This window comes from Colias croceus, chromosome 29 (assembly GCF_905220415.1).
Source record: "Colias croceus chromosome 29, ilColCroc2.1".
In the NCBI taxonomy this organism is placed as follows: domain Eukaryota; kingdom Metazoa; phylum Arthropoda; class Insecta; order Lepidoptera; family Pieridae; genus Colias; species Colias croceus.
In genome coordinates, this window is record NC_059565.1 from 1,785,999 (window position 1) to 1,809,356 (window position 23,358).

The 23,358-nt window shown below is 34.5% G+C and overlaps 1 protein-coding gene across 3 annotated transcripts in view; it reads left to right on the forward strand.

Annotated features, from left to right (window-relative positions):
- Positions 1 to 23,358, forward strand: part of LOC123704378 (GTPase-activating protein CdGAPr) — a 45,003-nt gene that overhangs the window by 15,585 nt on the left and 6,060 nt on the right. For all 3 annotated transcript variants that reach the window (XM_045652737.1, XM_045652739.1, XM_045652736.1), the window contains 14 exons: positions 419 to 545; positions 6,193 to 6,371; positions 7,299 to 7,494; positions 8,890 to 9,018; positions 9,678 to 9,828; positions 10,669 to 10,752; positions 11,362 to 11,453; positions 11,991 to 12,129; positions 12,473 to 12,533; positions 12,635 to 12,747; positions 13,296 to 13,411; positions 15,036 to 15,162; positions 16,226 to 16,332; positions 22,844 to 22,966. In XM_045652737.1, the coding sequence (XP_045508693.1) occupies positions 419 to 545; positions 6,193 to 6,371; positions 7,299 to 7,494; positions 8,890 to 9,018; positions 9,678 to 9,828; positions 10,669 to 10,752; positions 11,362 to 11,453; positions 11,991 to 12,129; positions 12,473 to 12,533; positions 12,635 to 12,747; positions 13,296 to 13,411; positions 15,036 to 15,162; positions 16,226 to 16,332; positions 22,844 to 22,966 (1,744 nt within the window). The remainder of the gene's footprint in view (positions 1 to 418; positions 546 to 6,192; positions 6,372 to 7,298; positions 7,495 to 8,889; positions 9,019 to 9,677; positions 9,829 to 10,668; positions 10,753 to 11,361; positions 11,454 to 11,990; positions 12,130 to 12,472; positions 12,534 to 12,634; positions 12,748 to 13,295; positions 13,412 to 15,035; positions 15,163 to 16,225; positions 16,333 to 22,843; positions 22,967 to 23,358) is intronic.

The window sequence follows — 23,358 nt, forward strand, 5'->3', positions numbered from 1 at the left end:
TTGTGTGTTGAAATGATTTATAATCATGGGTAAGAATAAATAATTTTAGAAATAACACGCGAGGCCGGGTCGAATATTAGTTTGAATGTAATAAGAATGTACTGCGATTCTACACAGCTACTTAGTAGGTAGTGGATAAAAAATCGAAGCGAGTCAACGACTATTAGCAAAGTGAGGGTAGTTGGGTCGAATGTCGTATAAACAACGTCCGAATGAATGAAAATTTTTTTATTGCACCCAAAAATACTTGATTACAAAATAAGAGCGATACAAGTAATAATATGTACAGAGGGCGGTCTTATCGCTGTAAGCGATTTCTGCTAGACAACCCGAAAAACCATAAGGATTATATATTTTATTTTATTCATTTAAATATAAGAGAAAAATATAATATTTTGTTTCATTTTCTCAATTTCAGGTCCTCAAGAATCGACATGGTGGCGTGGTAAACGCGGATTTCGGGTCGGCTTCTTCCCTCATCACTGTGTTGCTGTCATAGGGGATAAAGTGCCTAGGCATATGACACAACCACCGCCTATAGTGGGGTGAGTTCGATAAGGGTGCTTTTCCCTTGCAGATCCTACTAATATTATAAATGATGTGTTATTTACACTATTTAGATAGAGTTATCTAACTTCATACATTTCCTTTCCCATCAGGTTGCCTGGTAGAGATTGCTGCTTAGCAATAAGGCCGCCTGTTGTACAAACTGTGCCTTTCTTTTGTATTAATGTTATTTTTGCCATAATTTAGTTTGTGCAATAAAGTGTAAAACCGATTTTGATAAATCTTTTTGATTATATTCCTTGAAGTGCGAGGATGGTTCTTACGGAGAGAAAACGTAAATATACCACGGGCGAAGCCGGGGCGGACCTTATATATAAAAATGAATCGCAAAATGTGTTGGTAAGCGCATAACTCGAGAACGGCTGAACCGATTTCGATAATTCTTTTTTTATTATATCCCTTGAAGTACGAGGATGGTTCTTATGTAAAATGAAATGAAGCTCTTTCCTAGGTACTTCATTGCATTTTGAATAACCCGCGCATTGTCGTAGACATTTAATTTTAAATTATTATTTAATCTGTGGTGACAGCTCTGCTCGTTATGGTTCATTCCTTAGACATGGGACTCTCTGGTTTTGTAAAGTGAATAAGCAACGTGGTTATAATTTATAAAGAAATATTTCTGAGCAAACATTATTTGAAACAATAGCTTTTAATGTTGTTTCTCTTGTTACAGGTTAGTAATTAAGTATAACTTGTATTTAGTAGTTAATTAATTGTAAAATAATTGTTTTGTGAAAATAAAAATAAATCTCTTGTTACAGAGCAACAACTTGGTTTTTTTGTTTCTATAAATCACCTATTACAAAACAACATTAACATAGCTAATATTCAAACAATGGAGAAATTAAAGTTCGAATTTACCGTAAAACAAAGCGAAGACCCAAAAACAAATGCAATATGCATAACCTCGATTATGGACGCCGATAACCGCACTTTCCTCATTCCGGAACAATTTCAACCGGTGAGACTACACGACGTGATAATAAAAACCCAACATTTTCTAAAATTAAAATCTACGCTTCAAAGAAGGCATGACAAAAGACACGTGTGGATTTCACTAACACCCGAATTACATGATGCTTATATGGACGAAGATGGAAACATGCAATTCAAAGGTTATTTTCTGGAAGAAAAAGCACAACAGCAGGTATTTACGAATGAACCTTCAACAGAAGTTATTACAAGAATCTTGGAAAATTTCTCGGAATTGAGAAAAGAGTCTAAACAGTTTAATTTGAAAACAATATGTGAAAAGTTTGTAATAGAAAAATTCACAAAAAGAACATCTAGTGTAACACAGTGGATGGACATCTTTGAAGCTGAGTGTACTCGTATAGGCATCGATGAAGATATTCAAAAGATTCAAGTGTTTAGGTTATTTTTGGACGACTCATGTCAAGATTGGTATAATTCTATGCTTATAAAATATACAATAAGTTCAAAATGGTATATTTGGAAAAAAAACTTTTGTGAAACTTATGCGACCAAGGGCTGGACACCAATAAGGTATGCTTTTTTGTTTAAGTATAAGCAGGGCTCATTGTTAGAATATGCTCTAAAGAAGGAAAGACTTTTATTAGAGATAAACAAATTAATAGATAAACCTACTTTAATTGATTTAATTGTAATTGGGTTACCTAATTTTATTGCCGATAAAATTGATAGAAATCAATTGAAAGAGACTGAGGATTTGTTTAATAGTATTCGGGGCTTAGAACATTTAATAAATAAGAAAATTTTAGATAAAAAGGGAGTCGACCCGAAAAAAATTAAAGAAGAAAATTTAAAAGACCGACCATGTCGGATTTGTGAGAAAGAAAAGAAAGCTACTCGTTATCATTCTGAATCGGTTTGTTGGTACAAAAATAAAGACGGTGATCGCTCAAAAAAAGAACTTATTAGAAGTGTTAACAATTCTGAATTAGAATTAAGTCTAAATGAAATAGATCCAAAAAACTGTTAATTCCACCATTAATCAAAATTAAGTTAATAATAAATGATTCTGTGGAAACATTAGGGGTTTATGATTCAGGTTCAAATGTAAGTTTAATTAATTCAAGATTATTAGCCAAAAAAAATAACCCCAACAACCACAGCAGTTGTCAGGCAAATTTAAGGACGATTAATGGTGTAAAAAAGTCAACAGGAATAGTAACATTAAAGATTAAAATATTTGAAATGGAAAAAAATATACCTGTTTTTGTCATAGATGAACAAAATTTTGAGTATGATTTTTTGATTGGATTGGATTGCATTAAATCTTTTCAACTGATTCAAAATGAAAACTTAGAGATTACACAAAAATCAATTGACAAGATAAGTCAAATAAATAAGAATGTTTCTGACTCAACAGGGGATAAGATTCAAAACAAACAATATTTCATGGATGTAAACAAGGATAGGGAAGTAACAAATAATTTTTTTATGAATGATAAATATAAAGTAAACTTTAATGAACACATAGAAGTCAAAAACTTTACTATCTCAGTGAATCACTTGAACATTCAGCAACGGTCAGAAATAGATGATTTAATTAACAAATATAAATCACTATTTGCAAAAGATAAATATGATGTAGGTTCAGTGCAGGGCTATGAAGCACATATAGATTTACTAGTCGACACATATTGTAGCAAGAGGCCATATAGGTGCAATTTTGAGGATAAAAAAGAAATAGAAAAACAAGTTTCAAAATTGTTAGAGAAAAACCTAATTGAAGAGTCTTATAGTCCTTTTGCGGCCCCTGTAACATTAGCCTACAAAAAAGAAGAAGGCCGAAAGTCTAGATTATGCATAGATTTCAGGGATCTCAATAAAATAGTGGTTCCTCAGTCTCAACCATTTCCGCTTATAGAGGATTTAATGGTTAAAACAAGAAATTGTAAATTTTTCTCTACATTAGATATAAATTCTGCATTCTGGTCTATTCCTTTAAAAGTGGAAGACAGGCAAAAAACAGCGTTTGTTACTCAGGAAAATCACTTTCAATGGACCTGTCTACCATTTGGTTTAAAAACTTCTCCTGCAATTTTCCAAAGAATACTAACTAGCATTATTAGAAAACATCAACTATCCAATTTTACAGTAAATTTTATTGATGACATTTTAGTTTTTTCACAGACATTCGCTGAACACATTAAACATTTATCATTATTATTAGAAGCTATTTCAAAGGAGGGCTTTAGATTAAAATTCTCTAAATGTACTTTTGCTCAGGATTCTGTGAAGTATCTAGGTCACATAATAAGAAATAACACAGTTTCTCCACTCAAGGACAATTTAATAGCTATAAAGGATTTTCCGATTCCAAAAACGAAGAAAAACATTCGACAGTTTTTAGGAAAAATAAATTTCTATGGTAAATATATACCAAATATATCAATCATGCTAGATCCAATCCATAATTTATTAAGGAAAGATCAAAAATTTTATTGGACAGAAAAATGTCAAGAAACTTTTGATACAATAAAAAAATTGCTTTGCATGAAACCTATTTTAGAAATATTTGATCCAAATTTACCCATACATATTTACACAGATGCAAGCATACAAGGTATAGGGGCTATTTTGAAACAACTCCAAGAAAATGGAGAAGAAAAGCCATGCGCCTATTTTTCGAGAAAATTAAATGAAAGTCAAAAACGAAAAAAAGCTATTTATCTTGAATGTTTAGCAATTAAAGAAGCCGTAAAATACTGGCAACATTGGCTCATAGGAAAAAAATTTAAAGTGTTTACAGATCATAAACCGTTAGAAAAAATGAATATAAAGGCAAGAACGGATGAAGAACTTGGAGATCTCACATATTACTTATCACAATTTAACTTTGAAATTATATACTCACCGGGAAAGAATAATTTAGAAGCAGACAGTTTAAGCAGAAACCCTGTATTAGAACCACATGTAAATCAGGATGAAATTTTGAAAACAATAAATTTTATTAATATAGAAGACATCAAGAATGATCAAGAGAACAATGAAAGTATAAGACTATATAAAAATAAACTTATATTAAAAGACAAAATATATTTAAAAAAAATAGGAAAAAAAGAGAAAATTATACTCACCGAAGAATTTAGTAAAAAATTAATAAAAAACATACACCATACATATTGTCATATAGGAAGAACACAAACAGAAAATAAAATCAAACCATATTATACAGCAAAAAATTTAATACATAATATTAAACAAATATGTGATAATTGTGAAATATGCATTAAAAATAAATCCAGAACTAAATTTAAATATGGACTAATGTCTCATCTGGGTCCCGCTTCGTATCCCTTTGAAATAGTCTCAATAGATACCATTGGTGGATTTGGGGGCTCTCGCTCTACTAAGACATATTTACATCTTTTAGTTGACCATTTCACTAGGTATGCTTACATATTGACATCAAAAACTCAAAGCGGAAATGATTTTATAAAACTTGTAAAAAAAATTACTCCTGAAAATAAAATTGGAATGATCCTATCAGATCAATACCCAGGAATAAATTCTAAAGAGTTCAAAAATTTCTTAAAACAAGAAAACATACCTATTGTTTTTACCGCAGTAAATTCACCGTTTTCAAATGGAATAAATGAACGCTTAAACCAAACGTTAGTGAACAGAATAAGGTGTAAAATAAATGAAAAGAATGATAAATTAGCATGGACAACTATTGCCCATGAATGTACCAGGAAATATAATGAAACTGAACACACTGTGACCGGATTTTCACCAATATATTTAATGGAAGGAAGAGTTACTAATATGTTACCTGACGAATTGAGAGAACATAAAACACAAAATGATTTATTACAAGATAGGAAGATCGCTTTGGAGAGAACTATCAAATCACATAATTATAATAAACAACAATTCGACAAAAATAGAAAAAATATTCAATTGAAAGCAGGAGACTTTGTCTATGTGGAAAATGGCAATCGGTTAAACAGGAAAAAACTTGACGAATTAAAGATTGGACCTTATGAAATTTTGGAAAAATTATCTAACTCTATTTATAAAGTAAACACGGGTTACAAAAAATTTGAATCTAACTTGTTTCACATTACCAAGCTTATACCACTGTCTAAATAGCATTATTTATCATTCTATTACGTAACTACATAATGTGTCATTCTATTATTTGGCTATATAACATTTTAGGGGGGGGAGATGTAAAATGAAATGAAGCTCTTTCCTAGGCATTGCATTTTGAATAACCCGCGCATTGTCGTAGACATTTAATTTTAAATTATTATTTAATCTGTGGTGACAGCTCTGCTCGTTATGGTTCATTCCTTAGACATGGGACTCTCTGGTTTTGTAAAGTGAATAAGCAACGTGGTTATAATTTATAAAGAAATATTTCTGAGCAAACATTATTTGAAACAATAGCTTTTAATGTTGTTTCTCTTGTTACAGGTTAGTAATTAAGTATAACTTGTATTTAGTAGTTAATTAATTGTAAAATAATTGTTTTGTGAAAATAAAAATAAATCTCTTGTTACAGAACAACAACTTGGTTTTTTTGTTTCTATAAATCACCTATTACATATATAGGTAAAACGTAAATTATGTACCACGGGCGAAGCCGGGGCGGACTGCTAGTAATAAATAAATACTTTATTTCAGATCAGTAGCAGTAGCGCCAATAAAACCGGTACTCCGAAAGCACGGCAAGCTAATATCCCTATTCCGTAGCTTCATACTATCTCGGCCTTCGCGGCGCAGTCTCAAGCAGCAGGGCATTTTGAGGGAGAGGGTCTTCGGGTGTGATCTCGGCGAGCACTTGTTGAACTGTGGACATGATGGTGAGAAGGAAAATTGTAGAAAAATGGTAGCTATATTAGATAAAAATCGCTAAAAGATTGAGAAAAAAAATATGTACCTATGGTTAAGAGGAAGCGCGCACTATTCTAAGCTTTATACTATTTAGGGCTGATTTTTCAATCGTTGGTTAAAATTTATTCATCGAATAACGTATTAAACTACCATTTCAAAAAAGTATTCTAATTGTCCGTATTTGACAGTTTACAGGTGACATTTGAAAATGTTCGTCTAATACTTTATTGGACGGATATATTTTAACCAAGGATTGAAAAATAGGCCCTTAATGTTTTATTATTATTTTGTCGTATTACTTTACACAATATGTTAAACACATTCTTTTCCCGTTCCAGTCTCCCTCGTCCTAGTTGAATGCGCAAGCACAATAAGAGCGTCACGATACTTAATGTTCTCTATACCAAATTATACATTTTTTTTACCACTGGTGCTACCTGTGGTTTAACACGCTAGGGCGCTGCGTTTTATATTTTCTATATCAAATTACCGCTCGAATTAGTACAAAAGTGTAGTATAGCTTCACGATGTCTTTATATTTACCGTTTTCAATCATATAGGATAGGGAATCCTATTTAATAAACGTAGATTAAGCCAATATGTGTAAAGCGAGCAACGTCAATCTAAGGCTGGTTGCAGAGCTTGACCGACCGTCAGTGCGTACCGTCGGTCCTGACGATACGCATCAACAATTGTATGACTATGACACTAATGCGCATGACAATACGCGTGCGTATGGTCGGTCTAGCTATGAACGGTTTTGTGAACTTCCATACATAATATGACAAGCGTGACTGTATCTGTGTATCTGTGTGTGTATCTGTGTGAGTGTATCTGTGTAAAAACATTTGGTCTATAAATAAATGTATTTTTCATTTTTTTTTTTCATATTCCAGTCCCGCTCGTGCTAGTGGAATGCGCGCGCGCAATAGAGCGGCGCGGAGCAGTGGACGGCATATACCGGCTGTCGGGCGGCGCTGCTCTGACGCAGCGGCTCCGAGCAGCGTTCGACGCGGGCGCGCCGCCCGACCTCGCCGCGCCGCTGCAGCGCGACCCGCACGCGCTCGCCAGCCTGCTCAAGTGCTACTTCCGGTCAGTACTACACCACACACACACACACACACACATGTATACATATACGTATATATACATACACTATATATATATATAAATCTCGTGTCACAATGTTTGTCCTCAATGGACTCCTAAACCACTTAACCGATTATAATAAAATTCGCACACCATGTGCAGTTCGATCCAACTTGAGAGATAGGATAGGTTTTATCACGGAAATCCCACGGGAAAGGGAAATATGCGGGGTTTTCTCTGAAAACGCGGGCGAAGCCGCGGGCGGAAAGCTAGTACACTATATAGCACATACATACACACATGTATACACATGTATATATGTATACATAGTGTCCCACTGTTGGTATACTAAGCTCAAAGGAGGTTATAGTTTTGCATACGCTGAGTACGTAAAAAATACTTATAAAATTCCAGACGCATTTTTTTTCAAACAAATGTATTTTTAAAACTCTATGTCTACAGTCTACACCCATAACAAGCAACCCCAGCACGTGAGCCATCAATTTAAGATTATGTTTTCGTAGACAAAATGCACACATTAGAGAAGCGGTATATACCGGCTGCATGAAGCTAGAGAAGATAAAATGGATTTTCAGGAAAAATTTAGCAAAAAATTTTGACGTAATTTTGTTGTTTAAGTATTTTTTATGTGATCAGTGTGTGCAAAAATACAAGGCCCTTCGCGCTTAGTATACCAATAGTGAGACACCCTGTATAAAGCATACACACACACACACACGCCCATAAAGCACACCACAGCTAATCCTCAACAAAATATAGACCACAAGCCATTCAACGCAACACACAAACATAGACACACCGCAATATGTTACACAGGCTTTCCGCCCACGGCTTCGCCCGCGTTTTCAAAGAAAAACCCGCATAGTTCCCGTTCGCGTGGGATTTCCGGGATTAAACCTATCCTAGTTACCCTCTATGTGTGTATTAAATTTCATTGTAATCGGTTCAGTAGTATTTGCGTGTAAGAGTAACAAACACATACATCCATCACACTTTCGCATAATTATAATATGAGTAGGATAACACTTCTATGTCAAAAATCTCACCACAACACACAAAATAACGTGCATTACGGGCAATTAATACGCAACACGCGATCATAATAGCTGAAATACATTTAATTTAATAAAATTATTAAAGTATTATGTAATGAAAACAACAAAATGTAATAAGTAATCACCTATATTATCTGATATATTGATCCTCGTCCTTCGCCCTACTACGGCTACCGTGACGAAACATAAGAAATTCTTCCAATATTTATAATTTCTGTTTTTACTGAAAAATAATTATTTTTATTTTTATACTGTAGATTTTAATGAGGAAATAAACTAGAATTCACCTATATTAAAGTTGTATGTTTGTATGTGTTTCCAGTGAACTGCCGAACCCGCTATGCACGTACCAACTCTACGACAGTTTTGTCAGCGCAGTACAAGTACCAGAGGAGCAGAGGTTAAAGGCGATGAGGGATACGGTTGTGAAATTACCTCCACCGCACTATAGGTAAGTGAAAATGAATATACCGGCCAAATTGAGAAGCTTCTTCTTTTTTGAAGTCGGTTAAAAATAAATAAATCGATTTTTATTAGCAAATATTTTATCTGCGCTATAAGTGTAAAAAAATTTGAATTAAACATAGCTTTTCTCTACATAATAAACAAATAAACTCGCAATAAATCTCAAAAATTGTCCGAAGCAAAACTCTGCACACGCGTGTATTGGGCAGAGTTTCTAATCAATATGAACATTGCTGACAGGAAATATATTTTTAATTTCAATGAACGATATAACGTCGCCCGCAAATTATTTTACGGCTTTTTTTATAGACGATAGTGAGTCTAATCCTTTATAATACCGTTAATTACACTTAATAAAAAGAAATCTTCGATCCATCTATTTTAATAAGTCTTTTACCATTAAAAACAGTAACATAAACTCAAACATTTATTTATTAAATCAGACTTCTTCTAGAAGCACTTTAGAATCGTCATTACATATTGTTAACATTTACCACCGACTCGGAAAGCAGTATCTATGGAGAAGAACCGGCAAGAAACTTCATAGTTGCTCTTTTAATAAGCTTTTCTTTTCCAAAAAATACATGATGCAAATGTGTTTTCAAATAATTTTATTAAGTATTAACTTATCACGATTTTTCCCAGAACGCTAGCGTACCTAATGCGTCACCTACGTAGGGTGTCCCTGCTGAGCGATTCCACGGGAATGACGGCCAGGAACATGGCGATCGTGTGGGCACCGAACTTGTTGAGCTCGCCGCAGCCACAACACGCGTTGCAGGGTGTTGCTGTGCAGGTAAAATGATAAAAAAAAGAAATTTGGGAAACATGCAACACAACACGCATCACAACGCAACATGCAACACAAAACAATACGCTACACAACAAAATATGCAACACAACACTACACAACAACACGCAACACTACACTACACCACATTTTTTTTAATGTCTTATTTCTATACGACATTTCATTATTTATATAGAACAAACGGTTATACGCAACACAAAACAACACAACACGCAACAAGTGACACACAGCTATTTGTTTTAATTGTTTTTTAATTTCTCCTGTTTGTTGGATTTATAGTCGAGCCAATTTAATAGGCAACATTTGACGTCTATCAATTTTATCTTCGAAGAGAGGTAACCTGCTTAAAAACATCGATTAAAGTGAATTAATCGATAAGGATTTGAAACATTTGTCAATCGAATTTATTAATTTATGATGATTTTTATTCACAAGTAATCAATGCATTCGATTCTAGATGTCAGATTTCGATTTTTAGAGTAACGTCTCTGGTATTTAAAAAGAAAAAAGGTTTATTGACACAAAATTGTAGCGACGTCAGTTGTTCAATTCAGAAATTGTTTATTATGTTTAGAATGATTTATCAGTAAAATGAAATCTTAAAATTACTTGTATCGGTCATTATTATTATAAATATGTAGTCGTAATTGAAAAAAGTTAAGCAAATGTGCAGTTCTAACAAAACGAAATATCATGTTATTCTATGTCGTCGTTACTAGGTTACGTTGTTGAATTTTGTTGAACTGTCAAATGTTGCCTATTAAAATGGCTCTACTATAATTTGTTTTTCTTTTAATATAATAATAATTGATATTTCGTTTGCAGGCGGTAGTCACGGAGTTTTTAATATGTTACGCGGAAGAATTGTTCGCGCAAGAGCAAGGGGCCGGCTGCGATGATAGCGATCAGGTATTATTTATTTTTTAAATCACTTGTGGTCCACCGTGGCTTCGCCCGTGGTACGTTACGTTTTCTCTCCATAAGAACCATCCTCGTACTTCAAGGAATATAATAAATAAAAATTATCGAAATCGGTCCACCCGTTCACGCGTGATGCCGTGACCGAGAAAACGGGTTTCATTTACATAAATATTTTATGTAATTTTTGAATAGCAAACAAGTACAATTTTAGAGTTATATTTTTAGGACTAAATGTATTTATTAAATAAAAGGCTTAGAAATAAATAACTATTTTGCGATTTATCCATTACATTATTTATCTCGATTTTTCGAAGATTTTACAACTAACAAAAAAGAAAGCTTACGTCACAAAATCTATACTAATATTATAAAGCTGAACAGGTTTGTTTGAACGCGCTAATCTCAGGAAGTAGTTCCTGAGATTAGCGCGTTCAAACAAACTCCCGATTTTAAAAATTATTTCGGTGTTAGATAGCCCATTTATCTAGGAAGGCTATAGGCTATATATCATCACGCTGAAACCAACAGGAGCGGAGCAACGCGGGTGAAACCGCGGAGCGCAGCTAGTTATTAATTAGTTATTAATAATTATTTCAGGAGCGCAACGATTGTCAGGTGGAATTGCGAGGTTTAGAGGCCGGTAGGAGACCTAAGAGTCTACCGCTGAACCCACCTACTAAATTATTAAGGTATTATTTATTTTTAACGAAATTAGATTGAAGAAATTTTATTTAAAATACGTTTTAAGAGCAGATATTCATATAATAATAATTTGTAGGGCCTAGTTACCCTTAAAAATAGATTTTTGATGATAAAATGTAACTTTGGATTTTTACTGTAACTAAATTGTTGTCATAGTGATGCAGTAAGTATTCTTTACTGTTCACGATTTTCGCTATTTACTTAAAAACTACGAAGTACAAATGTTTCTTTTTTTACATTTTTTAGATGTATCGTTTAATAACTCAGGCCCCAGAATCACAGACACACTAGAAAATCTGTTGTATCGTGGACCGATCGGGCCGCTTGGGGCTCAATGGGTTAAAAAAAAACTTACAACAGTTTTTTTTTTGTTAGTTAAAATACCATTATTTAATTTAATTGTATTATTTCATATTTCATTTACCTGTGAAAAATGTACATTATTGATTTTTATATTATAAACCTATTTACTTATTATAAAAATATTATAAACCTATTTACTTATTATAAAATACACATTTCAGCCTCGAAGAGGCCCGTCGCCGCGGCAAAGTGTGTGTCGGCAGCGAGATAATGGACTACCCGCCTCCGTCCGGTGTTATCGCGGCGGCCGCCACTACGCAACTGAAGCCCGCTGCGCACTTGAAGCCTAAATATATTGAGGTTGGTGCGGGTAGTTGGTGATTTTTGTTTATTTTTTTTTTTTTGTAAGAAACGGGAGTTATTTTTTTGCTGAGATTGTTGTATTGGTATTGTCGATATTATATTTATAATGTTACTAGCTTTCCGCCCGCGGATTCGCCCGCATTGTCTAAAACCTAATAAATCATATACTAAAACATTCCTCTTGAATCAATCTATCTATTAAAAAAAACCGCATCAGAATCTGTTGCGTAGTTTTAAAGATTTAAGCATACAAGGGACAGAGAAAGCGGCTTTGTTTTACATTATGTAGTAATATGGCATAAATCCATATATTATAAAATATATTGTGTTTATTTTACAGGTCGGATCCGGCCCCAATAATCTACCTCAGTATCACACGGTTTTGGATTTACCTATACCAGGTTGGTATATTAGTTACTAGATTTCCGCCTGCGGCTTCTTACGTGTGTACACTAGTACACGCACACATTTTTATTTTACTATTTTGTGATTATTTTTACAGGTGCAAAACGAGCTTTAAAAAGATCTGTGTCAGGTTGGCGAGGTTTATTCAGTCGGAGCAAATTACAAAGGCCGCGTGCACACAGACCGCCGCCGGTCACACCTCCACCCGCTGTATGTACACGCCCTTATTTATTTATTCAAGTGAAACTTCTTTAGGCGCGTTGAGAGTAAAATTTCAAGGTCGCGTCATGACAACGTCACGTCATCTAGTAAGGTGTCTTTGAAACTTGTGTCTTTGAATCAGTAAGGTGTCTTTGAATCTTGCCAAAGAAGTTTCACTTTTGACACGAGTGCTCGGTACATACACTCTTTTTTGAATAATTCCACGGCGGTATTTGTATCTAAGGGCCGATTTTTCAATGCTTGGATAAAACTTATCCGTCCAAAAAAGTATTACACGATAATGTTAAAATGTCACGTAAACTGTCAAATACGGGCAATTAGAATACGTTTTTAAAATGGTAGTTTTATACATTATTCGACGAATAAGTTTTATCTTATATATAATCTTATATATAATCACCTTACTTTGATTGCTGATAATGTTTTTTCAAATATAAGCTTTTTTTTCCGTAAAAGGAAAATTTATTAAGTTTTCTTTGCATTAATTAAACAAAGATGTTTTCTGTCTTCTATCAAATTTCCCCTTATTTTTACAGGAAATAGCAGTACACACACTGCGACCGGCTAAATCGTGCGAATCTCTAGCCTCAGATAGCGATACACTAGCGCCTTTAGTTGCGTCTGCGACTATACCACTCAAACATCACACCAGGTACATAAATAAAATAAAATAAATAAATATGTAACTATATTATGAATATGAACATTATCACTACATAGTATAAAACAAAGTCGCTTTCTCTGTCCCTATGTCACTTTGTATGCTTAAATCTTTAAAACTACGCAACGGATTTTGATGCGGTTTTTTTTTAATAGATAGAGTGATTCAATGGGAAGGTTTTAGTATATAATTTATTAGGTTTTAGACAAAGCGGGCTAAGCCGCGAATCGCAGTACATTCTTATATTTATTTATATACTAGCGGTCCGCCCCGGCTTCGCCCGTGGTACATATTTCGCAATAAAAAGTAGCCTATGTCCTTTCTCGGGTATCAGAATATCTCCATACCAAATTTCATGCAAATTGGTTCAGTAGTTTAGGCGTGATTGAGTAACAGACAGACAGACAGAGTTACTTTCGCATTTATAATATTAGTATAGATTATATGGATTTAATTATTCCTTCCTATACTATTGTCAATATATATTATACTAGCTTTCCGCCCGCGGCTTCGCCCGCGTTTTCAAAGAAAAACCCGCATAGTTCCCGTTCCCGAGGGATTTCCGGGATAAAACCTATCCTATCTCTCAAGTTGGATCGAACTGCACATGGTGTGCGAATTTTATTATAATCGGTTAAGTGGTTTAGGAGTCCATTGAGGACAAACATTTTGACACGAGATTTATATATATTAAGAAGATTTATACATAATCACATACTTATATTACAATATATTTTTAGTTTTTACTTATTATATTTATGCTCTGCGCTATTCCTCTCCTTTAACTAATTTCCTTCCGTACTCCGCTATTTTGCTATTTAGCGATAAGACCGCCATTTGTTTTTATTTATAATCAGATTAAGTTCATCTACACTAATATTATAAAGAGGAAAACTTTGTTTGTTTGATTGTAATGAATAGGCTCATAAACTGCTGGAGCGATTTTAAAAATTCTTTCACCATTCGAAAGGTACATTATCCACGAGTAATATATTATTATTATGAGTTTAACGAGTAATATATCACGCTAAGACCAACAGGAGTGGAGCAATGCGGGTGAAACCGCGCGGCACAGCTAGTAAATAAATAAAATAATATTATGAGGGTTAGATTGGGAAGAAATCGCTATTTAGCGATAAGACCACCATTTTTTTTTAATTTATAATCAGATTAAGTCCCTATTTAAGTTATCTAAGGGCCGATTTTTCAATCCTTGGTTAAAATTTATCCGTCCAATAAAGTATTTACACGAACATTTTAAAATGTCACCTGTATACTGTCAAATACGGACAATTAGAATACATTTTTGAAATGGTAGTTTAATACGTTATTCGATGAATAAGTTTTAACCAACGATTGAAAAATCAGCCCTAAGAGCAATAAAACTTAAATCTTAATATATATAAATCTCGTGTCACAATGTTTGTCCTCAATGGACTCCTAAACCACTTAACCGATTATAATAAAATTCGCACACCATGTGCAGTTCGATCCAACTTGAGAGATAGGATAGGTTTTATCCCGGAAATCCCACGGGAAAGGGAACTATGCGGGGTTTTCTCTGAAAACGCGGGCGAAGCCGCGGGCGGAAAGCTAGTAATATTATAATATTTAGATCGTCATCATGCGACTCGTACTTTGAGCCGTGGCAAGCGGAGTTGGCCGGAATGAGACTACGTCTCTCGCCGCAAGAACGAGACAGGCACATGTTTAGTGAAGAAGATGACGTGATACCGGCGTTGGTGAGTGCAGACATACATACAAACACAAGATAGGATACATTGTTTATTTATTTATTTATTTATTTATTTCGAGAACATAATGGCTTACAGTCATGCCAAAGCGCCACTATGCTATACAATACAAAATTATTATTAACACAATTCAAGTCAAAACACAAAAGAAAAATACTTATAAAATATATTTATGTATATAAAATTAAACATATAAAATTTATAAACGTCAAATGTTTCTTCTTCGATGTATATTTTTATCACACGTATTTATATATTTATTAACACAATATGTATATTTATTTAAAAATAGATATTACTATTTATTATTTATTATATTATTTCCTCTTTTTAAATTTATTTATTATATTGAATACATTAGATTAGATCGTTTTTTATAATTAGGTGTCGCTGAAAATCAGCTCTGCAATGAAAGCCTATGCTTTTCATTGTAAAATGCTGAGCGGCAATCCTTTTAGCATGTAGGTTGTTAGATTAAGTAGATTGTAAGTACATAAATTGTTAATTTTAATATTGCCTACCTGCTAATAAAGAGTTTATTATTATTTATTATTTTTTTTTATGTTGTCTATTAAATTAACTCCACCATAAGCCCGGTTGCAGAGCTTGACCGACCGTCAGTGCGTACCGTCGGACCTGACGATACGCATCAACAATTGTATGACTATGACACTAATGCGCATGACAATACGCGTGCGTATGGTCGGTCTAGCTATGAACGGTTTTGTGAACTTCCATACATATGACAAGCGTGACTGACGTACGTACTGACGGTCGGTCAAGCTCTGCAACCAGCCTAATTATTGATTACTATTTATTGTATTACTAGCTTCTGCCCGCGGCTTCGCCCGCGTGGTGTTTTGATAAGAGGTAGCCTATGTTCTTTCTCAGGGTCTAAAGATTGTCTGTGCCAAATTTCATCACAATCGGTTTAAGCGGGTAAGCGTAACAGACAGACAGACCGAGTTACTTTCGCATTTATAATAATAGTAGGGTACCTTTTTTATAAATAAAATAAATAAATTCAACTATCATAACGCATAATTTCCAGGACGATTCCTTATGTTCATCGCCGGTGGAATCGAACCCGTGTAGCGTGGAACCGAGCCCGAGACACAACCACAGAGCCGAAGTGCACCCCACTGATACGTTGGAGAGGTGAGTGTATAAAAAAAAAAATTATTTTCCAACATATTTTGCTAGATAAATTTACTACTATTACTAATAAACTGTTTTTCAAGAGCCTGTGTTCACACTAAATTATATTACACTAGATTTCCGCCCGCGGCTTTGCCCGCGTTCTCAAAGGAAAACCCGCATAGTTCCCGTTCCCGTGGGATTTCCGGGATAAAAACTATCCTTAATCCAAGTTACCCTCTATATATGTGGGGATGGTGTAAATGAAAAGCCAAATTCGCCCAATCGATTTATTTCCCAGACACCGGTTACATATCAAAAATACATTTCAACAATCCTCCATTACATTGTACCCAAAAAACACAAAGTCAAGTCATAGACAACCAAAAATCTACAGTCTACAGATAACATGTCCACAGATTAAATAATAGAAAAACACAGACTAAAAATAAAACTAGTAATCATGAAATACATCTTAATATTTTATCCTATTCCCACACGGTCATCCTGCAGAATCATCTGTCCCAGATGAGTCAACAGTCGCTACCCATGGCTTCATCATGTCAGCTGAGCTTGAGGTTCTCAGAGGGCCTTCACCCTGACCTATCTTCCTTAAATTATATCGTTCATTTCTCTTCTTCTCAATAACTTCATACGGGCCGAGGTATTTTGGATAAAGTTTATAACCTTGTACAAATTGTGTCCTTTTAATCGCTACTAAATCACCTACTTCGTAATTGTTTGACTTCTTTCTCCTTTTATTATAATTTTTAATGTTTTCATCCTGTATATTCTGAATATTTGCTTTCGCCATCCTTCTTAGTTCTTCACGGTCGTTGTAAAAATGTTGCTGAAACTCTTCTTGTATTTTATTGTAAATATCATCATCTTTATCATTCATTTTGATTCCTGTTAAAAGTTGGAAAGGTGACATCTTTATACTTCTCTGATATGTGTTATTCAAACATCTTTGCAATTTACTGATATGTTTATACCATTTTGTAGGATCGTCTGATGATAATTTGCTTAAAACTTCAATAATAATTCTATGTATTCTCTCAACTTGACCATTTCCTCTCGGTTGACCAGTTGTGATTGTATGATGCATAATTCCTTCTTCTTCGCAGTATTCTTTAAACATGTTGGATGTAAATGAAGTGTTGCGATCGCTTATGATTCGTTGCGGCGAGCCAAACGTCTGTTGTTGAATATTTAATTTATCTATTACTTCATTGGTGGATAGTGTCTTTGTCGGATAAATCCATGTAAACTTTGTGAATCCATCTACAACGGTAAGAATGTATTTATAATTTTTATTGGTGGATGTCAACGGTCCTAAATGATCAATATGGTAAGTAGACAATGGTAAATCTCCTTTATCTATTACATGTAGAAATCCCTCCTTCTTTCCTCTTTTATTTGAATTAAGTATACATTCCACGCAATTATCAATGTTTGTTTTAATCTTTTCCTTTAAATTCTCTATATAATAATTTGTATTTATTAATTCCTCAGTTTTAACACAACCAAAATGTCCGTTTTCATGATGTTTTCTTATAATTTCATTTTGCATTTTCTTAGGTACAACCATTAATTTATTTCCATCCTTAATCTTCCATAACATTCCATTCTCTAAAACATAGTCATCATAAGATTCCTTTTCTAATACTTTCTTTATTAGTTTTATTTGCAGATCATCATCTTGAGCTCTTCGCAGGCGTGCTGCGGTATCGGTAAGTACAATTATATTCTTTATAGGCTGTCGGCTGAGAGCATCTGCATGTTTCATCCTTGCTGCAGGCCGATGTTCAATCGTGTAGTCATATTCTTCAAGTAAGAGCGCCCAGCGAGCTACTCTCGGAGGTAAGTCTTTTTTCTGCAATGTCATAGTCAAGGCGGAGCAGTCTGTAACAATTTTAAATTTAATACCTAGCAAGTATACTCTAAACTTTTTAACAGCTTCAACAATAGCTAATATTTCTAAATAATAACTGTGATACTTTTTTTCAGTAGCGGATGTCTTCTTGCTCATGTAGTAAACGGGATGCATCTTATTATCTGTTAAACTCCTTTGCAATAATACAGCACCATATCCTTCAGCACTTGCATCTGTGTGTAGTTCTGTTTCTAAATTCGGATCATAAATCTTCAAAACTGGAGATTGACATAAAATAAACTTTAATTTCTGAAATGCTTTTTCACAGTCTAAGTTAAAATTAAAAACAGTACCTTTCTTTAGTAAATCAGTCAGAGGTTTTGCTATTAAAGAATAATCCTTTATAAACTTTCTAAAATAACCTGTTAGTCCGAGGAAACTTTGAAGTGACTTTATATTGTGAGGAGTCTGAAAATGTTCTACAGCGGCAATTTTCTCCACTGAAGGTTTAATTTCACCTTCTGAAACAATATAACCCAAGTAATTAATACTTTTTTGCATAAAATAACATTTATCCCAGTTAAATAATAAACCATACTCTTCAGCTCTGTCAAATACTTTTTGTAAATTAACAAATCCTTCCTCTGCAGATTGAAATGGTAAAATGAGATCGTCAAGATATGATAGAACAATACCATCCATAATAAGATCCTGAAAAATATCATTAATAAATCTCTGAAAAACAGAAGGAGCAGTGCATAAGCCAAAAGGCATCTTAATGAATTCATATTGACCTCGTGGTGTTACAAATGATGTATACTTCTGACTATTAATATGAACATTCACATGTAAAAATCCATTTTTTAAATCAAGCGAGGTAAACATTTTTGCATAAGTTAATCTGTCTAATTGATCTTCAATGAGTGGTAGTGGATATCTTTCTTTAATAATCTTCTTATTCAATTTCCTGTAATCAACACACAATCTATAGTTTCCATTCTTCTTTTTTGCAAGCACAATTGGACTAGCATAATCAGACTTACTTGTTTTTATTATTCCTTCATCAAGCCATTCTTTAATCTGTTTGTCAACAATGTTAAGCTCCAAAGGTGACAATCGTCGTGGATTCTGATAAACTGGTACATCATCGGTTAATAATATTTTAAGTTTTACATTTGATGCTTTAGTACATCTTTTGGGGTTATATTCTTTTATAATATTCTGTATCTTATTCTTATATTCTTTGTTTTCAATATTTGTGATATCTTCATTTTCATTCTCTAGCATTGTAAGGTGTAATATTCTTGTTGCAGTGATAGTTCCAGATTTAAAATTGATTTCTACTTCTTTCAGTACAGGATTTCCTAATATAATGTTGACAGGGATAGCGCCATCATCAACAACATAAAATAAAGTTTCAAAATAACAATCATCAATTTCAATTTTTGCTGTGAAAGATCCTTTTGTATAAATTTCCTTTTCAGCTATTCCAGTTAAAGTTTCTGTTGTTCCTGAACTATAAGATAACAATTTTTCACCTTGAATCTTCCTAAAATAAGACATAATTATTAAATTAGCATCGCTTCCGGTATCAATCAGGGCTTCTACATCAATATTATTTATTTTCAGCTTCTTGAAAGGTCTCACATCAATATTATTTTTAGTTGACATAATTTCCAAACTCTTTTTTATACTTTTAGAACATTCAGTTGATTTATGGCCAAACAAGTTGCATTTAAAACATTTAATGCCTTTAGTACAATTAGGCGACTCATGATCTAAATCTCCACAATTGAAACATCTCTTTACTCGTAGTGTTTTTTGAATTTTCATGCCAATGGACTTTGATACTGAATTACTTTGAATCTTATTAGGTGAATATGATTTTTTCTTAATTTCTGAATAAATGTCTAATTTCTTTCTGAATTCTTTAATGTTACAAGCGCCATATAAAATATTTTTGTTGGACTCACTGTCTTTAATACCGTCGATGACATATTCCATCAGGGCTTCATCTTCAACATTCCCAAGTACTGCAAGTTCCTTCATATGTAAAAAATATTGCTGATGAGTCTCATTCATCTTCATCCGGCGAGTTGAAAGTCTCTTGTGAACAGTTGCACTGTTCAACTTCTTACCAAATTCCTCACGGAGCTCAGACTTAAGTGTATCCCACGTGGTGGTCCCACTTAGTGAACGTAAAAATAGCTTGGCGGTTCCCGCGAGAAGCCGCTTCGAAAATATGAGTTTTTCTATTTCGCCCCATTGCATTAAAGAGGAAATATCTTCAAAATCTTTTACGAATGTTTCGATGCCATAGGCATCATCACCCGAAAATGGCGTCATTGATTTCTCTAAGTCATTGAAGGAAATACGCGGCGATGGTTCACCACAATCATCATCATCTTTTACTCGTTTCGGCGGCATGTTGAATAATGTAAATAAAAAGTTTTATAGTCTTCAAGTCGTAATCGTATAATCATAAGCTTCTTTAAATCTTAGTCTTCGTTCGTAATTCGTAAATTCTTAATCAGGTTAAATCACCGGCATCATAGTCTTCGTCTGTTTTTTCTTTATTCCACCATCCCGTATCCCGGACGAACCCCCAAATTATGTGGGGATGGTGTAAATGAAAAGCCAAATTCGCCCAATCGATTTATTTCCCAGACACCGGTTACATATCAAAAATACATTTCAACAATCCTCCATTACATTGTACCCAAAAAACACAAAGTCAAGTCATAGACAACCAAAAATCTACAGTCTACAGATAACATGTCCACAGATTAAATAATAGAAAAACACAGACTAAAAATAAAACTAGTAATCATGAAATACATCTTAATATTTTATCCTATTCCCACATATATGTGCTAAATTTCATTGTAATCGGTTCAGTAGTTTTTACGTGAAAGAGTAACAAACATCCATACATCCATACAAACTTTCGTCTTTATAATATATATTAGATATTAGATATATTAGGTGTAACATCTGTATATATTTGGATTAAAAAATCTATAATATAAAAATGAATCGCAAAATGTGTTGGTAAGCGCATAACTCGGGAAAGGCTGAACCGATTTCGATAATTCTTTTTTTATTATATTCCTTGAAGTGGTTTTTATGTAGAGAAAACGTGAATATGTACCACGGGCGAAGCCGGGGCGGGCCGCTAGTTCTATATAAAAAAATTGGTTGTCTGTAAAGTCGGTTTACTGACGATAGTAAAACGTGACAACGCGCTCTCGCTTGCACTGGAACGCCTCAGAGCGAGGTAACGCCGCATGAGTCATGTTTTTTCGTGCGTGCAACCGGCTCTATCGAATTATAAGACGTTGTCACGTCAAAAATAACGCACTAAGCTGTGCATCATATCCAACCTTAGTGGCAATATGTACCTATACTTAAATATGGTATGTACCATGTAAATATATCAAATATTTTTATTTATTATTATTATTTATTTATGGTTTTATTTCATTTTATTTTTTTAATATAATTATTTTATGAAAATATTTTTTGTCATCCCTTCTATATGTTTTTGTGATTACAATGTCTAGGGGCCACTGAAAACCAGCTCTGTGTGTGCATAATTGCAGCATAGATAATGCTGAGTTGGCTTCCCTTTTTCAAGGACACTGTTTTACAATTGATTTTTTTTATTTTTATTTTTTTCTCATGTTCTTTTTTTACTTTCTTTCTTGTGTGTAAATTTTATGTAAGTTTCATTTTTTAGTTCAGTTTTGTTTATTTATTTTTTGTATTGATATTCTTTATTAAGGCGACTACACCACCGAAACTAGCGCCCCCCCAACATTTTATTTTTTTACTCCTAAACCAGATCAAATTTAAAAAATCTAGCTCGGTACTTTGCTAGTATATTACTTGTAGTATTTTTGGTATTACTTTTCACTATTCTAACTGTTCATTATTCTAGAGAACTTTTGATTACCGCCAAAAGTGGCCACTTTTTTAAATTTGATCTGGTTAAGGAGTAAAAAAATAAAATGTTCGGTGGCGCTAGTTTCGGTGGTGTAGGCCTCTTAACCGACTTCAAAAAAAAGGAGGAGGTTATCAATTCGGCCGGTATATATTTTTTTTTTATGTATGTACACCGATTACTCCGAGGTTTCTGAACCGATTTACGTGATTCTTTTTTTGTTCGATGCGGGATGGTGTCGAATTGGTCCCGTAAAAATTTTATTCGGATAGACCCAGTAGTTTTTATTTTATGAGCATTTTTGTCTGTAGGTATTTGTGAATTTTGCAAGTGCAAGTTTGAAGTCGGTTGTTTTTAACGCAGTTATTACATATTATTGATGTCCTTGAAATAAATAATATATATAAAAATGATAAATAAATATTATAGGGACATTATTACACAAATCGACCTAGTCCCACAGTAAGCTCAATTAAGGCTTGTGTTGTGGGTACTAGGCGACGATAAATATAATATTTAATAAATACATAATATATAGATAATAACACCCAGACCCAAGAACAAATAATTGAGTTCATCACACAAATATTTGCCCTGACCGGGGATCGAACCCGGGACCGTCGGCTCAGTAGGCAATTACTTTACCACCGCGCCAACCGCGTCGTCGAAATGAATGTTTTTTCTTTCTTTCTTTCTTTCTTTATATTGCACAGGAAGCGCAGTTCAGCCGCGCACGCAGGGGGCACTGCTGCAGAGCGGTTGTCGCGGCTGGAGCAGCAGCTCGGCTACATCGACGAGGCGTGCGCCAGCCCGGCGGCCGAGCAGCGCGCCAAGCGGTGAGTCGCTGTCAGAAGTGGAACCCACACGCAGGGAGCACTGCTGCAGAGCGGTTGTCGCGGCTGGAGCAGCAGCTCGGCTACATCGACGAGGCGTGCGCCAGCCCGGCGGCCGAGCAGCGCGCCAAGCGGTGAGTCGCTGTCAGAAGTGGAACCCACACGCAGGGAGCACTGCTGCAGAGCGGTTGTCGCGGCTGGAGCAGCAGCTCGGCTACATCGACGAGGCGTGCGCCAGCCCGGCGGCCGAGCAGCGCGCCAAGCGGTGAGTCGCTGTCAGAAGTGGAACCCACACGCAGGGAGCACTGCTGCAGAGCGGTTGTCGCGGCTGGAGCAGCAGCTCGGCTACATCGACGAGGCGTGCGCCAGCCCGGCGGCCGAGCAGCGCGCCAAGC